Source organism: Lepeophtheirus salmonis, chromosome 9 (assembly GCF_016086655.4).
Source record: "Lepeophtheirus salmonis chromosome 9, UVic_Lsal_1.4, whole genome shotgun sequence".
NCBI classification, from domain to species: Eukaryota; Metazoa; Arthropoda; class Copepoda; order Siphonostomatoida; family Caligidae; genus Lepeophtheirus; species Lepeophtheirus salmonis.
In genome coordinates, this window is record NC_052139.2 from 16,105,054 (window position 1) to 16,126,702 (window position 21,649).

Consider the following 21,649-nt stretch of genomic DNA (forward strand, 5'->3'; position numbering starts at 1 on the left):
AACTATGGTTACTATTCTTAGGCATATTAAATCATCCTATTAATTTGAATGAAAAGCTTATAATTGAATCAAATATGTCTATGAAAAAATAAAACAATTTGTATATTGCAAGTAATAGCATAAGTTGAGATTTTCTGCTTGTCTAAATTTTTCTTCAGTATTTTTTTCATTTTGACACAAAACATATGATTACTAGTTTTGGAGTCAATGATCCCATTATAGGCCCTTAAGTTATTAACTATAGTTTCTACTTAAAACGGAGCCCAGGGGATGAGTTGAAAGTATTTGGAATATGTTGAAGTGAAAAAGTGGATGGCGAACTTAGAAAATCCAATTAGCATAGTGCTAAAATGTATTCCTCATTAGTAATGGACGATTTAAAAAAAAAAAAAAAAAAAAATCTTGACGTCTATTCTTCAATATTTTAATTCAAGGTTAAAAAATACCATTTTGCTATCAGGTGCGTCCACATGAGTATATTTTATGGGCTTGGTTTAAAATTAATTGGTTTTCGAAAAATAAATTCAAATATACAATTTGATATTTAAAATTATTGCAAAAATCCACAATGATTCACAAAAATTCACTTTATGGGAAAAAAATTCAAAAATACATGGCCTTTTTTAAAAAATTTCAAAAGTTGAAACCTATTTACAATAAAAATTTGAATTTTTTTTTCCTAAGTTCATTGCTGCTGACAAGAATTTTTTTTTTGGAAAATTAAGACAAATATAAAATTTTTTTGTAAACTCAAACATTAATTTCTAATTTAATTTTTTTTTTTTTTGAATAAAAATCAATTTTTAAATTTTTTGGAGAAAAAATTCAAAGTTTTTCTCAGAAAATTAAATTTTCGGGAAATTTGAAAAATTAAATTAATTTTTAAATATTTGGAGTTTTTTTTTCAAATATTACATTTTTTTAGTAAAACAAAAGTTCCTTAATTTAGGGGATGGGTTTTTTTTTTTTTTTTTTTTTTCATAACTTACAAAAGTAATAAATAGTTAAAAACCTCTTATAAATTTGAATCGGAATTGCAAATTAAACATTATTTTCCGATCCCCGATTCTGATTAATCATCCCATCACTATTCCTCACATTATGTCTATATATTCATATAATAAAACCTTATACTTTTGCCTAGGGGGAAGTGTCCTCTAAGTATTTGATTTTATACCTGAACTTAAATTCTTGCTTATTATCCATTATATATACTGAGAATTAAAAAGAATAAATATTGGTAAAGTTTTGATGAATACATTAAATATATCTGTATCTGAGATCTCTTAATCACTAATGTGGGTGCACTTAGCGGCAATGATGGTGTCCATGTGGTCCCAGAAGGCCTGGCACCCACTGCAGGTGTTTTCCACTGTCATGGGGTCCCAGTGCTAACTCACAGTGGGTTTGAGGGCCTCGGTGTTTGGATGACATACAGTGCTAGTCTTCCCCTGGAGATGCGCCCTAAAGATGTATCAAAGGGGGTAAAAATCAGGCCTGTAAGGAGGCCAAAAGTGTCTAAAAAGAGTTCAAAAGAGTTTTACAGCAGAGGAGATGGGTTTTTAATACCTGGTGTCAAAACTGGGCTCTACACCTTCACCAGGCTCTCTCCTCCCACTTTTTGGAAAGCTATCTGTACAGTCAGGTGTGAATTCCCAATATCTCTTGCGTGGACACTCATTGACGTGAGGGGATTGGCCTGGTTTTTTTTTCTATAACTCCTCCAGGTCCAATTTGGCCTTTTCAAAGTGCCCTTCTTCCACACCAACGTTACGGACATGCTGACTGTGAAGACGGTGATCCTTGATACCCCCCAACTGCTTGGAGTGGGCTAATGGAAATTATTCGATCAAGTTTAATTGTCATTTTCTGAACTAGTACGTAAGCAAGAGAGCTCAGATTTTTTTATAACTATTGTTTCTGGTTTAACATATGGAAATATTAATTAATTTAAATCACTCAACCTTGATGAATTATTGCATTAGGAAGAGTTCAGATTTCAATCGACCAAATGGTATTATATGAAGATATAGCTGTTTAATGTTTAGATGTGTCGTACCTATGTTTCTAGTTTAAAGTAAAATAGAATGTGTCCCGGTTATCCGATGAAGACAAAATTTTAATGAAGTTTTTTTTGTACATGGGCTCAACTGTAGACCAATTAATTGCATTATGAGATGTACTTTAATCGAATATATGTTTTTTACTATACCTATTATTATTGGATATCTTAACTCATCCAATTAATTTGAATACAGGGACTATAATTGACTCAAATATGTCAATGAAATATTGGGCTGTTTGTAGGATATATGCAGTAAAAAAGAGTAATTTTGGATTATTTCGTTTGCTTATTTTTTGTTGAATATTATTTTTATGTTAATGCACCACATATGATTTCTAGTTTTATAGTCAATTGACATCCTGTAAGATGGGTAAGAATGAGAACTGAACGGTATTTAAACTAAAACAAGAGAATAAGTTAGAGGCTAAAAAAATTGAATTCAACAATAATAAGAAATATACGTTCCTTCTTCACATCCTTCTTCTATCTCTTATCATTAGCATCCAGGATTTCACAATCCATCCCGTCACCAAATTCTTTCTTTTTGATGGATCCAAACCCATTCAAATCATTTCAGGGTCATTCCATTTCTTTCAATGAAAACTACTGGGAAGAGCAGATGATCCAATTAAAAGCTCTTGGATTGAATTCTTTACAAACCTATATACAATGGAGTCTCCACGAACACAAAAAAGGATCTATCATTTAACTGGACGCTATGATTTCTTCATATTCTTGGATACGCCCGAAGAACATGGGTTCTTTGTCGTACTCCCTCCCTGTCTTGATGCAGATAGAGATATCTGCTTCTCATAATCTTAGAGTATTAGCTAGTTTATACCTTTGAGTATATTATTCAGACTTTTAACAAATAGATTAAGAATTCCCGTCCTCAACAAAGAAATCAAGTTTTTTTTCGTTTAAAATTGTTTTTTTTAAATTTATTATGACTAAATTTTTAGCTTAATTTGTGTCAACTTGAAGTAATGCTTGATAAATTTGAAGCCTTACTCCAAGGTTCTTAATGTGCTATACATAATTATAGTTATAGGAGTGATCAAAATTATTTTTGTATTTTCATTTCAGATGCCTTCTTCCTTAGTTACTATGGGAAGAGCAGGATATAAAGATCCGTTCTAGTGATCCCAAGTTCCCTTGTTTTGTTGATTCCTAGTGTGATTACTTGCTACCCATGCTTTGGTTCCTATATGTACATCTATCCAGGAACTGTTCTCATTGTGTAAGTTGAGAAAAAATACAGATTTTTTGGATGTGATTTCCTAGCACAACTCATCTCATGAGATCCATTCTAAGACATTTGGGTAAAAATGATCATACTTTTCCATTAGTAAACCCCTAGAAAAGGTTCATGTTTCCATTTTAAGGTCCTGTGTTCTTATATACAAGAGATTGCTTTAATGTCTCAAAGGACTTCTGAACCAAATGCTCCAAATATGAACTATGATGGATAATTGGGGTATTCCTCATTATATGACTCCGGCCCGAATTATTGCAAAGTCATTGAACAATTTTTAAAAGTACGGGGCTAGTGTTAATACCTATCCCATTCTCCTATTAGATTACCAATGATTAACCTCGACCGATACGAGGTAGAAGAGGAAGAAAAAGCATGAGAGGAGAAGAAAGAGCTTTTTTTAGAGAGGAAGGCAATATTGAACGATATTGTGAACGATTATCACCTGATGGTAGGACTAAAGGGCGATGGCCTTAACAAATACATTACATACAAAGTGGATAAAGTACTGGATAAGCTAAATATCACCATTGACAAACGAACACAAACAACTATTAACCTAAATCTACCCACAGCAGTACGAAAAGCTGTATTTCAAGTCAACTTTACGATTACTTCTTCCAAATTTAGCCCTGAGTTATGTCCTATTTTTAAAATGTACTGTGTCGGCTTGGATGATAAAATAAGAAAGGAAAAGATTTTAAACATTTACAGTTCCTTAAAAATGTTGGGGAAGAGTATTTATAAATTTGCAAACTCATATCAACAGGTTTTTTTGTGGAATTATTTTATAGGAAAAACGCCGGAAGGAAAGTTGTGCTGCTTGAAAGCTAAACAGACCAACAAATTTTAGAAAACTTGTAACACAGATTTTAGAGATTTTGAAATTGGTAGAAAAGTACTGGACTTTTCTATTGGGGTACGTCGAAGCGGGAAGAAAGGCAACTATTGGAAGGAATCTGTTAAGTCAAATTAAAAAGATTACAATGATCTGCAAGATGGATGGGCACATAAACCCCATCGATTTACTGAAGAGTCGTTTTATGTTTTATCTGTTATCTATCAATTATTTTAATGAAGAACTGTACTTTTAATGGATTCATTGTTGTCCACTGCAGGCAAATAACGATAATCTGAGATATATATCCCACATTCAAGAAACAACATCCGCTCACGTCCGCAGCGCCCCCTTTATAGATGCTTGGGTTCGATTGTGTAGCGAAGCTTAATTTCCCTATTTACTCCATGTATAACTTCCGATGATTTTGATGCCCCCATCACTGAGTCTATTTTGAGCTGAAATAGGTGATAGATTGGTATGCCAACTCCAATGATATTCCAGATGTTTTAAAAATAAGTCAAAAAGAAATTACGGAATTAAAAAATACTATTCACAAAGTTTGAACATTTTTTAAATATATTTAGAGATAGCTCAACGGCCTTAAAGTTTTAAAATTGTACATATTCTTTGAAAAAAATTGATTTTGTTTTAATAGAATCCATATCCACAGCTTGTTAGTAAAAATAAAAATTTAGTTAAGTTAAATTTCTATCAATTTTTTATAAATATTTACGATAAATCATTTTTTACGTGCCTTAAAGAAGGATAAAAATATTTAAATCCGCCTAATCATCTGCATATCACAGTCAATGAATGGCTACTGATATCTACACAAAAAGTTTGAAAATATGTTTTTTACATAGATTAACAATGAAAAAAAGATGCTAATTTTGATCATCTTAACCTTGATGACCTTTTTTGAGGAAAACGCCAATACAGCCAATTTTTCTAAAGTAAATCAAAAATTTGTGTCATTTAAAAAAAAATATTTGAATGAAAATTTAGTAGGAGCTTTTTTTATATAAAAGAATGACTTCTGAGGTCATTTGACAATAGAAATATACAAATTATTATTAGAATTTTTGTTTTTATGCTAAGGTTCTATATTATTTAAATGGCAACTATGACAACGTCAATAAAATCTCATAATAAATTTCATTTTGTAGGTGAATCTATGAAAAAGATTCCGGGAGTCTTGGAATGACAAATTTTCTCCCGAAGTTGAATTTTTTAAAAGATTCAAAGAAAATTGGCAATCGATCAATAAAACCAAGTATGGATACTGAATTGCAGATAAAGTGGTGGCTACACTTGTTGAAGACATACCACAAGGTACCGTTGACTTTGCAACGAACATCATAAAAATAAATTTATAAGGAATTTAAAATTAGTCATACTATTTCTTGGTGCTGTTCCTATACGAGAAGTTAAATTTATGATACCTGGTACAATTCACCAAGCCCACTGGCTTATCAAAAGTCTTTATAGTCTTAAAATCTTGATGTTTAAATCTGAATTTAAATTAACTCCTAGAGAAGAACGAAGATTGTGAGATATATTTGTTTTTATAGTTTATATATATATTTACATGTTTGGATCAATGCATCGAAGGCCTCAGACACTCCTTACAACAACTTTAAACTTTAATTTAATGAAGTCCTTAATAAAATACTCAATTATTTTTTTTCAAATTTCAAAATTAACATCAAGTGAACTTTCCATACATTTATTGGACTTGACGGAGAAACTTGAAAGACTTGCATTTTTTTATTGTCAAGTAAGTTTTTTCATTTAAAAAGGCGGATGCTGACCTTTTTCAATGTGAATAATTAAGAGCAACAGCAGTTCTATGCAATTTTTATGTACATAAAAATTGAGAGTAGACTGAGTCACAGATAAAACAATAAATTTAATGAAAATTAGGGAGATCCTTATGGATTTTTAGAAGGTGAACCTGCATCATGGAATTGGACAAACTTAACTTTTGGCATACCTTTGGATGAAAAAGATGCACAATTCTTTCTTCTGAGGAAAATTAACTATGATCCTATCGAGAGGAGGTTTGGATGGTATGGACAATAGGTGTAGGCAATTATTTTATCAGTGATCGTCATATCCTTGTTATTAAAATCACAAATTAAGTCATTTAAAAATCTGAAGACAAATTTTACTATCAAAAAGGATCTAAATAAGTAAATTCAATGTTATTTTTCATCCCTTTGGACTGTTTTATGGATATACAATCTTGTCCTGTACATGAAGGAATAGTATATTATTGCAGTGGATATTACGACTATTCTCTGCTTAAAAATTTGAAAAATGAATGTTGCTCAGCATTTTTTTGTAGTTAATAGAGATTTAAAATACTCAGTTTGAAGATAATGCACCTGAACAAGAAGAATATAACAAGTTCCTTAACAGTCTCAATAGAGGTGGAATCTATAAGCCCAGTGATGTCATGTACCTATTATGTAGTCATATATATGTTTTATTGACATATGTATGTTGAATTGAAGAAACATTCAATTCTTTACCATCTTTGTCGGACCCAAAATTTGTTTTTAGAGAAGTTGACAAATAATTGTTTTTTCTTCCACAGATATGGATTGGTTTAGTAAGGTATGCTGTTATCATAATCATTCTATAGGAACTTTTTTTATTCGAACATGTTCCATTTTCTTCAATCTTCTTGCCAAGAACTTTGTTGCTGAGTGTAATAATAAAATCTACGAAAACAAACAAATGAAATCTCAATCCGGATCATCTTTAAAAAAACTCTAAGCCTTTGGATGGGTTCATTCACTCTTATTTGCCAGAAAAACTATCATCAAACTGTTTATTTGGAATAAAGGAATCGATTTTAAAAGGGTTTTAATTTGGAGCGATATTGGTAAAGGGTTGGGCTGCAGGAAAACCTCCATGTTCCAGAAGTTCTCCTCCTACATCATGTTATATTCGAAACATGATATTTATAATAGAAACAGATTCTGTTCCAAAGGATTTTACATCTCGCTTGAATGGGCCAACTCCGATCTCAAATAATTGAGTCTGAAGAGTAACTCTATTTGTTTTTAGATATGTTATTGATGAATTGTGTATGTACTTAAAAAAACCGGTTTTCTAATCACATCAGTCCAATAAGTACATAGTATTTTTATCTTATAGTAATATCGATGTGACAGTGTTCATTTTTTTTTTCAAAAATGAAAATGAAAATACGTATTGAATTCCTTGTTTCTATTCTCCAGTGTTTACTCTCCTTTTCTAATAGCAAACGATCATTTTTGGTGGAGAATGAGTCCAATACTTTCCTTAAAGATGGTAAACCTTTTCAATATCTATCCGGATCCGTTCACTATGCTCGAATCCCACCTGAATACTGGGAGGACCGTATGAAAAAAATCAGAGCTGGGGGATTTAATGCTATACAATTCTACGTTGAATGGAAACTTCATGAGCCTCGTCCAGGAAAGTACAACTTTTCTGGATCGAGAAACATAGAAAAGTTTATTCAGCTGGCTCAGAGTAATGATTTACTTGTGATACTTCGACCAGGTCCATATATAGATGGTGAACGAGACATGGGTGGACTCCCTTCCTGGCTCCTTGAAAATGGAACAATCAGTCTTAGAAAAAGCGATCCGAAGTTCACTGATCCTGTTCTTTCATGGTTCTCTAAACTTTTTAGTATACTTAAAAAGTATCTTTATTCAAATGGAGGCCCGATTATCATGATTCAGGTGGAGAATGAATATGGATCCTTCGGCTGTGACACGTCTTATCTATCTACTTTGAGAGAGTCAATTTACTCGAACGTTGGAGGGTCTGATAAAGTACTTCTCTTTACAACGGATGGAGCTTCTGTTAATCTTATGAGATGTGGCTATGTACCGGAAACACTTTCAACTGTGGATTTTGGTCCCGGGAGTCCACCCAAGTCTATGGAAGGTACGTATATTTCTACAGTGTATTCTGAAATTAAGTGTGGCTTTTAAAAGCTTCACAAAACATATTTATGCTGCAGAATTATTATACTTCATGCATATTGTATACGTTTTAGCATCCTTTCATACAAATTAATCAATGTATCAGGTAAAAATATTTAATTACCGTTGTAGTTGACATATTTTCGTTAGGCTTCCTCTGGAGTGAGGTCCATGCATTTTCAGTTGAATACATCCAACCACTACTGACATTGCTGCTTAGGGGGGCGGTAGCCAAGACATCATATTAGTTATTTTAATTTCATTGACATACCCTATTACAACTGGTTGCTGAAATTCATCTTGATAAAGTTCTAGTTTGAAAGTGTAAAGATTTTTTGCATCACCTGGTACCATGTATTTTGCCCCAGAGCTAATTCATATTAATTGAACATCCTTCTTGAGTTTTTTTTGAAATGATGTGCAAGATTTGGTTTGTAAAATAATTCAAAAAAATCCAGAAATCTGCAGCACATTGCTTATACCTACGAACAAATTTTAGCCGGTCCTTTATTTGAGTTTCTGAAATTTTTGGTATATGAGGTTTCTTAAATAAAGCATCCAAAGCCAATATGTGCGGACCATGGGTTAAACAAGAAAAGGATATAAACAAGAGAAAATATTTTTCTTTGTGCTTTACCATAATTGTCATAGTTAGAGATGAGAAAATTGTCTAAATCCTCTTTCAAAAATATAAATGAGGTAAAAACCATATTCTCCAAAGATGAATTCTTGATTCAGAAAATAATCAATCTATATTTGCTGTTGCCACTACTCAGTAAATGAAGATGTATAACTTACTACATTATGATATAACAGATTTTACAATATACAAATTTGCTTTTGAACAATGCAAACATTGTTGAAAGAAGGATCATGTTCAGTAAAGTTAATATATAAAAAAACTTTGATAAGAAAGATTGATCAGAGAAACTTATTAAAATTAAACTTTCCATCATAAAGATTGTGAGAATATCAGTGATAAGTAATATATTATACAAGTGATCCATTAAAATCTGAACCTTTTGAATTTTAAACTTCGAGAAGATATAATTAATTAAATGGAATTTTAACAAATTAATACTATAAATAAATCTGAGCTCTATTAATCATTAATTTAGCCACCCTTAGCTGCAGTGATGGCTTCCAGGCGGGAACAGAACGCCTGTCACCCACTTCGGATTCTTTCCCATGTTATGTTGTCCTAGTGGTTGCTGACAGTGGCTTTAAAATCATTGGAGTTTCGATAAAGGACAATACAGGCCTTCCCCTCGACATACGCCCATTGGTATCATGGCTTTAGGGGGCCAAAAGTGTCAAAAAAGTGTTCAAAATAGCCTTATAACGTAGGAGATGGGGTTTTTCTATTGTTGGTGACAAAAGTGGCCTCTCCACTCTTTTTTATAGCTCTCTGGAAGTCTGATGTGAAACCCAGTGATCTCTTGTATATGCCTCATTGACTTGAAGGGATTGGCTTGGGCTGTTTTCTTTAACTCCACTGGGTCCAATTTTTGTTTTTGTCATAGCTCTTCTTCCTAACCAACGTTTCAGACTTGCTGACGGCGTAGTGCACTAATGGAAGTTCATAGATCACTTCCAAGTGTCTTTTTCTCAACTTGAATGTAAGGTAGAGAGCTCAAATTTGTTTTGTTTCGTAACAAATTGCTTATGCTTTAATATATATAAATACGAATTAATTTCAATCACTCAACTTAAATTAATTATTGAATAAGTTTTCTTAAATGTTTTCTATTAATGTTATTTAGCCAGTTTTTACCTCATTTAAATTAATTTATCTGTTACAAATTACCTTATGATAGGTTTTACTTCCAGAAAAGTTTTCAAAGTATCAAAATTACGAAATAGTTTCTATAATAGCAATGTATTTTCAAAAGACTAATGTATGTATTTATTTTGGGTGTTACAACCCTTGTTACAGTAGTGCATGGTGTAGTTGTGCATTGGACTCATAAATAGGTATTTCATAATGTTTTGGTGTCAGCTTTGGTTCATGTTTCTGTGTTGCCTGCCTTTTTTTAGTCATAGATTTCCTAATCAACAACTGTGTAAATTTCCCTCTTTGATTTTCAAAACTTTGTCTCTAACAATTTTTATGTATTTTTCGATCCTCTATCATCTCGACAACCTTGGCTCTAGTCATAAAAAAATATTTCTTGATCATGTATGAGTTTAAATTTCTACTGTTTTAATTTGGTATTTTTTAAATATTTTATAGGGGCCATCAGAAGTGAGTACGTCATAAAACATACAAAACTGACTATAGAGTGCATAATCCAAATTTAGGTTTCATTTTTGCCAAAAACAAGTTTGTTAGTGTTACTAAAATGACATTTTTTCAACCGCTATCAATTTTTTAACACACTGTACAATATCTCTAACGCTAATAATATTTTTTTTAATTCAGGATCTTTGAATCAAAGTCAGCTCTTTAGACCTCGAGGCCCCTTGGTCAATTCTGAATTCTACACTGGTTGGTTAGATCATTGGGGACGTCCTCACGCCAAAGGTGATACAAAAGTTGTCTCTGAAGCCCTAGACTGGCTCCTTGGAAACAATGTTAGTGTTAATTTATACATGGTTCATGGCGGAACATCTTTTGGATTTGAGGCTGGTGCAAATGGGCCACCATTTGCTCCAAATCCGACTTCCTATGACTATGATGCTCCCATATCCGAAGCAGGAGACATGACAGCCAAATATGAGGCCATCAAAGCCGTTGCCTCCAAGTACTTTACAATCCCAAAAATACACGTCCAAAATTCTACCAAAATTAATCACGGTCAAGTTTTCTTAAAGAGTACATCGAATCTCTTATTCTCAAAAGAGTATTTGTATAGCAAAAAGAAAATTTCAAAAAATCCCCTATCTTTTGAAGATTTGAATCAAGAATCTGGTTTTGTACTCTATGAAACATTTATTCCAAGAGGAAGAGTATACTCCAGTCCAGTTACGCTTCAAATTGCAAGCATCAACGATCGAGGGAATGTTTTCTTAAATGAAAAGCCTCTGGGTGTTCTTACTCGTATGTTTGACAGCCCAAAAAGCATATCCATCTTAGGACTTAAGGGAGGAGAGAAAATTAGTATTTTGGTAGAAAATCAGGGTCGAATTTGTTTCGGAAATGGAATATCGGAACACAAAGGGATTCTGTCGCAAGTTTTTCTAGGCAAGGAACCTCTACACAATTGGAACAACACTGGCTTTGACTTCCTTGACATACCCCAATTAGAAAATCATTTACAGAAATATCAAATAAGTGAGAACTGGTTGGAAAATCGAATGCGACGAAGGAGTATTCGACATTCTCAAGGACAAAACTCCTTTTGGTTCGGGGAGTTTAAATTTATGTGCCCCAAAAATGTTTTATTTGATACGTTTGTTGATATCTCCGGTTGGAGTAAAGGGATTGTTTTCCTGAATGGCTTTAATTTGGGGAGATATTGGCCCGTTGTGGGTCCGCAAGAGACCCTGTACCTCCCTGGGAGTATTCTTATTTGTAATGGAGTTAACCGAATAACTCTTTTTGAGCAGGATGGAGCGCCTGAAAATAGATCCGAGCAATTTATAACACTCGTAGATCAGCATAGAATTGATGGGCCGACGCCTCAGTGATGCCATTTAACCTTCCGTTTGAACTGGGTAAAAAGAAAGCCCAAAAGTATAACATATTTAATTAGATGATAACCAGTTGAATAATTATTTAAATTTTACATAATTTTTAAACTATTCCATTCATTTTTTACACGTAAATATCAACTAAACGCTAAAAATACTTTTCAGGTATCGCCAAAAATACATCTTTATAAAATATTTAATTTAATTAATAATATGAATTTTGGAAATGAAATAAATACTACTCAGTTTTGATGAGGTTTCGTGTATTAAATAAAAGATATATTATATTTCTTTTGCTACTTTTGTACTGCCAGAAAAAACGCCGCAATCGACCTTCGAACAACATTCCAATTGCAAATAGGTATGTAAACAACATAAAGGGCGCTTGAAATATTTTTAGGTTCGATCTTTACAATATTTTACATTTGATTTTATGTTTCTTTATAGAACTCTTCAGTCTTTATAGAAGTATAGGATGATGCTATACAAAATTTAGAGTGATTGATTGATGTATAAAGAACTTTGTTTTCCATTGGTTTCGTCAACTAACTCAATGACTACTATATATAGGTACATGGACTGAAACAAAAAAATAGAGCTTGTGCTTTAGGGGGAACCACTCCTAAAACTAGGTATTAGTATAAATAAGTCTAAACATCACACATTTAATCTACATTATAGTAAAATTAATTAAATAAAAATTAGTTACAGGCATGAAAAATACTTTATATATAGACCTCAAGCTATGCATTTAAATTCACCACTTATTAAGAAATAATAAGTGGTGAAATCAGTTAATATATATTTCAAAACCAAATTAATATCATAAAACTCATTTCTTTTCAGATCTAATCTTCTTTACCTTATACGAAATACTTCTTTTTTTTTTTGCAATTTTTGCAGTCGTGTTTTCATGAATTAATTTCTTGAGAATTTTTCTTTCTCTTGATATAAAATAACGTAACTATACCTTGGCTCATATGTTTTTCGAAGAAATGACCCTTCTCACATTCTCGGGCAAGCAAAAAACTTGATTCATTTTTTAAGTACTGAATGAAGCTTTTAAAAAGAGATTGCGTGGGTTTTAATGATTCAAAAATGTAATTTTTTATTCAATAAATTGAAAAATAGATACAGAAAATTTCCATTCTTCCTAAATCAGTATAAATAGTTCATCTGATGGTTCTATTAAAGATCCTATCGATATATTTATGACAAAACTCTTATGTGATTTAAGGGTAGGGTTATCTATTTTGTCAAACAGAGATAGGATGGAGAAATTACTTCGTGAGGTTGTTTTCTTCACTTATTATGTAAAGTTTACAAAAGGAACATTTAACTATGGGCAAAATAGATTTTGAACAATATCCTTAAATGTAAAATATTATAAAATGGAATAACTTTGGCACTTAAGTATTCCAGAAGAAGATTTCCAGTAGTCAAAAGATCATCCTCAATTTTCTGCTAAACTTGATAAGTGAAGATAATTGTACAAATTTTCGGTTCCAAGAAACTGTCTCACACTAATAAAATAGTTGCACCTATAACTATACTGATAGAAGCCCAAACTGTCGGGCCAATGGTTCTAACTTAATTTGTCCAGTTAAAACATAACTAAAACTTGTATTGAAAATTAAATATCGAGCCAAGTCCATCTTAGCAGAAGTAGTTTGGATTAATGTTAAAAATGTCTCTGCACTAAAAAAAAAATTATTTTATGAGTTTGTTCAAAAATTCTCCAAGTAATTAATATTTTTTTTTGCAAAAAAACATTCTTTTGTTCAAAATTAAATAGTGTTTTGGCTTCACGATTGGGATCTTTCTTTTTTAGTCTGTAGTTGAAGATTTAACGATGTCCATATTCCACTTGCACTTAATAAGCTTCAAAAAGTTTGTTGTTGTTTGGAAGTCTGGTATCACCAATATTTGCATAAAATTCAATAACATAAACGGTACTTTCATGGAACAAGGAATCTGCTATCATGACGTTAGCTTTTTCAATCGGATAAGCATAACTTATATTCTTTTTTATGTGTTTGTCCCCTCAATTAAATAGATGAAGCAATAAAAGTGTTTTTTGTGCCCCATGTAGATATTGTAGACGTTGTTTGTTGGCAATATATATTCTAAATTCAAACTTGGATAATTGGATGGTATCGCATCAGGTTTCAGTCTTTCTTGGAGTCGAGGGTAGAAATAATTTTTCCTCCTCGTATTGGTGTCCTGAGAAGTAACTTCATAGCTTGATGGATTGAAATTAATAGGAACAACTCTATCATATTGATTTAGCTTTCAATTAGATCGTGAGATGGCTTGACTCCATTCACGACAAAGATCTTCTCCTTCTTTGGGAATAAATGAAGAATAACCCCTGGATCCTTCCCTTCATTCTTATATCCTATACTACATCATCTACAAATTTTAGGCATTATATTAGACCATGTCACTTTATATGAGGTTAAACAACATGCTAAAGCACATTATATGCTGTTGATTTTGTTTTTACATTCTACAGGAGAGAACGTCTAAGTATTGAGTAACTACGTCTGATTTTTCTCTCTAAAACAGAGAGTAACATTCAGGATTTGCTGAGGAATTATTTTCTTTATTCTCAAATCCAAATGAGGCTGTTTGTGGACCCTCTATATCAATACCATGTACTACCACTAGTGTATAATATTTTCATTTTTATTTGGATTATAATATTTCTAGCTGGAAACATTATGATTATAGCACAAAAGTAATTTGAAATGGAAATAAAGATTTTTTTTTTTTTACCAAATGTCCTCCAACATACAATTTGAGTAAAAATAATTTTTCTTAAAAAATATTAAATTAATAAACATTTAATGATAATTAAGGAGCATTATCTTTTATTAGACTCATCAACATAATGGTACTACCATCAAATGAAATCTTGAATGAACAGTTTATTTAATGATATTATTATAAAATACAAATTATAGGCATTGATAAATGGATAGAAATGAATCATTAACTAGAATTTTGCCGAATGCAATTAATAGGATCTGCATCTTCCATTCCTTCCTAGGGGTTCATATTTTTCTGTTTGGATATCCTAGCCACACACATTCTGATCGTCCCTTCAACTTCATGATCTGTTCAAGGGGTCTCTCCTCTTTGTGCCTCACTCGGTGGATATAATCTACTTTAATGAAAATATTGTTCCTTGTGCAGATGCCCCTTCACATCGAGGTCTGTCATAAAGACTTTCAACTTCAATATCTGTTGAAGGGGTCTTGCCTCTTTGTGCCTCACTCGGTGGATCTCATCTCCTTTAATGAAAGGATCATTCATTGTGCAGGTGTCCCTTCACGTCAAGGTATGTATTAATGACTTCTCACCTTGTCAACAATAGGCTCTATAGTCAAGAATACATAAGTTCTTTCAGATCTTCTACAGAATCATCGTAATCTTCCATAACAATATGGAGTTCCATAAAAATACAGAATAATTGACTGAAAGACTCACTGAGGAACAGAATGAGTTATCATCCTCCATCCACTACTTCTACCTTGGAATTTTTGAGTCATTTTCTACTGAAGTCAACTCTGCTTCTTCTCCTACTTAAAAAATAACTATTTCATTGACAAGAGTCCTTTAGGGTCCTAGATGTAGGTATATGATGCAGAGTTAACTTATCTCTATCACATTGATATCAATTCCATTAATAAGGTGGTGTCTGTAGTGTATGGTCCACATGGATAATGATATAACTTGGACACTTTAGGTCTCAACCCTGATTTCATTATCATATGCATATCTCTTTTGTCATTAAAAAACAAAAGTAGATGATTATAGACTCTTAAAAATAATGTGGATCTCATTCTGAATAGTTTTGTCTAATAACTATAATTTATTCAGCTAGTTAGTAAATAATTTTTGTATAAAAATGTACACCATTCAATTTTATATATGTTTAATTTACATGTCTTGTTTATAACTATTTCATATTAATAACTTATATATGGTATCATTTGTCATTTCTTATTTGTCTGATTTTCTGCATATAACGTATAATTAATATTGTGCATAATAGTTTATAATATTCTCCTTTAGAGTGATTTAAAAATATTTTTATTGCAGAAAGGCGTGATATTCTACGATCAGAATGTTTTTTATTAATTTATTTTTAAAGTGGAATTATATCATAGTTTAAGGAGTATATATAGTATATATTAGTATCAAATCATAATATCTTTTGATACTAATTTTAAGATATATCAATATATTTTGATGAAAGATTTATAACCTAAATGAATGATCTTCTAATTATGTTCTAATATCCAAGAACAGTCATAGATAATTAAGTAAGTGATGTTTTTTGCATAACGTATCTTCAAGACATATTTAAATAACAAACTTATTCACTGTTGAAATAATTTGTAGGCTAGGTTAAAAATGTATCTCTCCTAAGTGATGAATTTACGTTTTTCTTACTCACAACAAGCTTTTTCTCCACTCTCCAACTTGACTATCAATACCAAAAGGAAATAAATGACAATATATACGGGAGTTAGCCTTCCATATTTTTGTTGTTGCCAAGTGCTAATTAGTTTTAGAGAATAGTTATAAATTACTATATACATTGAGTGATTGATTATGAAATGAGACGAATTATATCTTTGGTTTAAATAAATTTAAATCCTATGTAATACCTTTTTTGAGTTTATAATACAAAAAGTCAGCTGCTTCAAGTAATTTAGGATTCAACATATGAAAATTTGTGACTTTTTCTTGTTCTCAAAACGGAAGAGACGTACAAAAGGACAGAGATTTACAGCGATTGAGGAGGGGGAAAAATGTGAAATTTTTTGGTGTAATAATAAAAATTATATTTTTTGTGAGAAAATCAAGGCTATACCGATAATTTCAATATTTATGAAAAGTTCTTCGAGACTTGGAAAAAGCGTTGGCACAACTGTATTGTATCTGGGGGGATTACTTTAAAGGGAACAACATAAATATTCATTAATAAATAAAATATTTTTTCTAAGTACTATTCTGATTCCCATGGGGATACACATTAATACATCATTGATGGAAAAATGTTTTATTTTCATAACAAATTCACCTTAATTTTTAAACAGAACTAGTAGATCTAAGAAATAACAATGCAGTCGTATTAGTGAAATATTGCAATCGTGTGTATGTAATATCGAACGTGTATACAGGGTCTACTGTTTACAATGCACAAGGGTGATTCAAAACGAGCAGTTTTTTTCAAGTAGGGATTTTTTGACAGGCGCGCGCGAGTTCTGTCAAATTCATACGCCATTTTTACTCAGTATTGTTTTACAATTCTTCATGGAAAGATATACGCCACAACAACGTGCACAAATTGTTCAATTGTACTACAGCGTTCTGTGAAAGTAGTTTTTCGCAAATTACGCCCAACTTATGGTCCACATAATCGACCTTCAGAATCCACAATTCGCAGAATAATCGAAAAATTTGAAGGGGCAGCAACTTGCTGGGATGTCCCGTCGTCTGTTAGGCCACATACAGCTGGTAGCGTAGAAAATATTGTGGCCTTAGCCGAGAGTGTAGCCAACACGTTACCGTCAACGGCGAACGTTATCGCACCATGGTAACATACTTTTTGGTACCTCAAATTGAAGCACATGATCGCCACGATATTTGGTTCCAACAAGACAGTGCCACTTGCCACACAGCGCGCGTAACAAGGGACTTATTGGGACATCATTTTGGTGAGGAATTAATGTCACATTTTGCCCCGGTGAATCACACCTTTGGACTTTTTTCTTTAGGGCTACGTAAAAGCAAAAGTCTATGTGGATAAACCAGCAGCATTGGAAGCAAATATTGAGAGAGTTATTTGTGAGATTACGATCACAATGCTCTAACGTGTCATCGAAAATTGGCGCAAAAGAATGGACCACTTAAAAGCCAGTTGCAGCCAAAATATGAAGGGGAATATTTGCAAGAAATAATTGTAAAGGATTTGTTTATGTTTCTTTAATTGGTTATATGGAGTTTTTAAGTATAAGTAAGAGTTATAGTATTACAATTACTCTATCTAACCTAGGAATCTGTTGGTGAAATCCGTATACATATAGGGTATTTCTTTTTCTAGGAATCACCCGGGCGCGAACGTACACACATCAAGTTCAAGAGAATAACATCCAAGCGGGCTGTCCATGATTTATGGCGATTCCACATACATACTTTTTATCAAAAAACTAACAATAGTTTCGTATTTATAAAATATAGTAAGGATGTGTATTTAAACAGGAAGCAAAGGTTCTGTTTAGTTTCCTTGTCAATGTCATATTATCTCATAATTCTTGTTTATTTTATCATAATTTAAAATTAGAAAAACATATGAGCGCTGGTATTTATAAATGAATTAGCTCTCGCAGGCGTTTTGCATTAATCATAAGAGCAGCTCTGGTTTGCATGTGTATGTTAATGAGCTCTTTAGAGATTTAAAAGTACTAAAACGTCTCCCCAATATATTTTCTTCATTTTTGAGGAAAGAGCATACACGAATCGATATAATTATAAAATTTTTTAGGATTTTTTTTTTTTCAAAAATTTAATTTCAAATATTAAATTTGATATTTAAAATTTATCCAGAAATCAGCATCAATTAGAAACAAATGATTTTTTTTTTAAAGTTTCAAAAGCCTATGGCCATTCTAAAAAAAAATATTTAAAAAAAAAATCACAGCCGTTTACAAAAAAATAAAGAATAACATTCATTTTTTGGGTAAAAAAGTCTCAAATTCTATTTTTTTTGGAAAAAAACTTCAAAAATCCCAATCATAAAAATAAATACAAAGCTATTTAGAGAAAATTAATTTTTTTGTGAAAAAAAATTGGATAATTAAATTTTTTGAAACGAAATATGGAAAATTAAATTAAATTTTAAATTTTCTAGTAAAGAGGAAAAAAAAATAAAATAATGATAACAATTTAGGAGAAGGGGGATATTATTTTTTCATAACTTAGAAAAATAATTTCTGGTTAGAGATAATAAATGAAATAAGAATCGGAATTGCAAATTTAACATTACTTTCCGATACCGATCCCAATTCCAGAAGAAAAAAAACACCACCCGATTCACAATTCTGATGTCACATCTCTAATTATAAATAACCAAGAGTGTTCTTACATATTTGATACAGACAAAATTTCCTATATTAATAAAATATTCATGCTTCTATTCTTTGCTTCGATCATACTTTTTTGTAAAATCAATATTTGTGTACCATTATTTTGTTAATATAAAAATATGTATGTTTTTTTAGAGCCGTTACGTTCGTCAACAACACTTCACTAGAGGAAAAACCAATTACTACCACTCTCTTGTGTGAGCATGTAATACATGTGTATGTAGACAACTTATTTCTAAGAACTTTGCATATTATAATCTTCAAATCTCTGTAATTCTCTTTTTAAAATAAATAGGTTTTGTGATTTAAAATGTGTATTGTTTGAAATTTTTAATTTTGTCGATGTCTCTACTTCTTTTTCTCTAAACAATGTCCTGACCGTTGATTGGTTAAATTAGACTTAGCTATTGTTAAGCTAGGAACATTTTCTAACAGTCATTGAAGAGTTATTCAATAATTGGGACGAATTGGCTGACTGATTTTCGGATTTCTTTTCTTAATATTGTCGTAGGAAAGGTTGTATAATTCAATAAAGATAACAATATGTATGATGTCCGTATTTTCTAACATTTAGATACAGAATGACATTTTCATAATAGTTATAAACAGTTAAATAAACTAACTTTCCATATAGATTGACATACAATTATAATTTGATATCATACCATACTAATTGTATAAGTAGGTTACCACATATGTCATGTGTAAACACGCATACAACAGTTTATTTCGAAGAACTTTGTATTTTAAAACAGTCATAGCTCAACATGTCCCTCCTTCAAATGAACAGGTTTTGTAATTTTATATATGTTTTGTTTGTTGGAGTGAAATACTATGAGAAATCAAATTTTGAAAGCACAAAAATGACTAAAGTGGCATTTTCTCTTCTCTAAACAAGACACATTTTAAATCACAAAACCATTTCATTTTGATTAGGTGATTTGTGGAGGTTTGAATGTTATAAAACGCAATTTGCTTAGAAATAAATGTTGTAAAACTAATGCTAGAGTGGTAACACACATTCATTCGAAAATTAAATGATGTTTTTATACATACACAAATCAGCTCAGAAACATACTCAGAACCGGTTTTAGACCACTGTAGTTGCAGTATGTTCGAACTTTCAAGAGGCTCCACAACTGCTTTAAAAAAAAAAAAAAAAAATCAGAAAAGGGTTGTGTTATATTAAAAAGTAGAAATATTTTTAAAATCAAATTTAATTTATTTTTCAATTTGCTCATTGCTGCACACGCTACAATCGGCCCTAGCCTATCATATTAATATATAGTATGAGTTAAGATACTCAAGAACTTTAGCTATAGTTTAAAGCTTTCATTTGATTTAAGATATATATATCGGTCCTGATGAGGTCTTTCAAATAAAATCCATCATTTAAAACAACTTGAAATTAGGGTATATTCAATTCAGCAACATTAATATCAGTAAGTGTCATATAAGGAACATTTATTTGGGTAAGTATTTATTTGGACGCATTTCTTTTCAGCATCGTTCATTTCAGCGACATTTTCATTTGATTAACCAAGAGTAGTAATAGACTATGTTTAGAGACTATCTATGGTTTATTTTGCACAACAATATAAAGAGTGCGACCTTTATTTAACAAGGATTTAAAAAAAATTGATTTTCTACTAATCTTTTTAATAATACATAGTTTGGCGTCAACAAACGTTCTTCGACTCCATCTCTCAAATGGGACCACATCTTGATGATAGTCTCCTTTAGGTGGATTCCTGAATTCTTCCCGAATCCTGGACATTAGTTCGGATTTTGTGTTACGGTAGGATCCGTGAGTAGGTTGTTGAACTGCGCCTCACACAAAGAAGTACATAGGGGTGAGTTTTGGTAAGCTGAATGGCTAAACACTGGGTCCAACAAAGTCAAAAAAATTAAACATCAAAACATCCTTCAATTAATCATCGATTGTGTTTGTATTCTTTGATGTGAATTTGCTTATATATGTTGAATAATATTATCTGGTACTGGAGTTTGAGTACTTCTATGTTTTTACAAAATTAAGAAATTTTTTTGTCATCAAAACATTAATTTCTTCCTGTCGTAGCTCAATGGACAACGTACTCAAGACAAGTTATTCTCTTGAAATCAATGTTCATAAATTCGTGCCTCTGGCGTTGCTTGAGAAGGAAATATAGTTCATGTATATGTGTTTGAAAAAGATTCTTAGGTAATACGGAGTAAATTTATTTTTATATTTCGATACGTTAAAGTATAAACAATAACTTCCAAACAAGACAAACCTGAGCTCTTGTTGCTTACGTAAAAGTAGAGAAAATGACACTTGAACGTGATCGACGAACATCTATTTGCACACTTAAGTAGTTGGGTGTCTCCATGACCACTGTCAACGTCATCGGCAAGTCGGGAACGTTAAAGAAGAAGAAGGGTTGGGTTGAAAAAGGCAAAACTGAACCCCTTGAGAAAAATAGCTAAGGTCCCTCAAATCAATGAGGGCCTGTACAAGAGATCTTTGAGTTTCGATCCAAATTGTCCAAAGATCTATAAAAAAAGTTGAAAATAGCCTTGTGAGTGTGAACAAACCACTTTTGACACCAGCAATGAAAGAATCCCATGTCTTCTTTTACAAGACTCTTTTAGTTCCTTTCAATTATTTTGGCCCCCTACAGCCCTTATACCAACCTCCTAGACTACATTTTTTCGGTGCATGTCGAA

General features: G+C 31.7%; 1 protein-coding gene and 1 long non-coding RNA gene across 2 annotated transcripts; both read left to right on the plus strand.

The window, feature by feature from the left end:
- The first annotated feature begins 7,292 nt into the window (after window positions 1–7,292).
- On the plus strand, window positions 7,293–12,030 carry Ect3 (Ectoderm-expressed 3). The gene is made up of 2 exons (XM_040719459.2): window positions 7,293–8,109; window positions 10,570–12,030. Exons 1-2 carry the CDS (start codon window positions 7,365–7,367, stop codon window positions 11,775–11,777), a joined length of 1,953 nt encoding a protein of 650 aa, XP_040575393.1. The 5' UTR covers window positions 7,293–7,364; the 3' UTR covers window positions 11,778–12,030.
- Window positions 12,031–14,265: 2,235 nt separating this feature from the next.
- LOC139906353 (uncharacterized) lies at window positions 14,266–15,716 on the plus strand. The gene is made up of 3 exons (XR_011781831.1): window positions 14,266–15,123; window positions 15,193–15,415; window positions 15,477–15,716. It is a non-coding gene; the product is annotated as an uncharacterized lncRNA (long non-coding RNA).
- Window positions 15,717–21,649: the final 5,933 nt, after the last annotated feature.

Excerpts from the sequence above, each read along its gene's own strand:
- Ect3 (XM_040719459.2), top strand. The coding sequence starts at position 7,365 with ATGAAAATGAAAATACGTATTGAATTCCTTGTTTCTATTCTCCAGTGT. Across the intron at positions 8,110-10,569 it reads TCCACCCAAGTCTATGGAAG|GATCTTTGAATCAAAGTCAG; the intron begins GTACGTATATTT and ends TTTTTAATTCAG.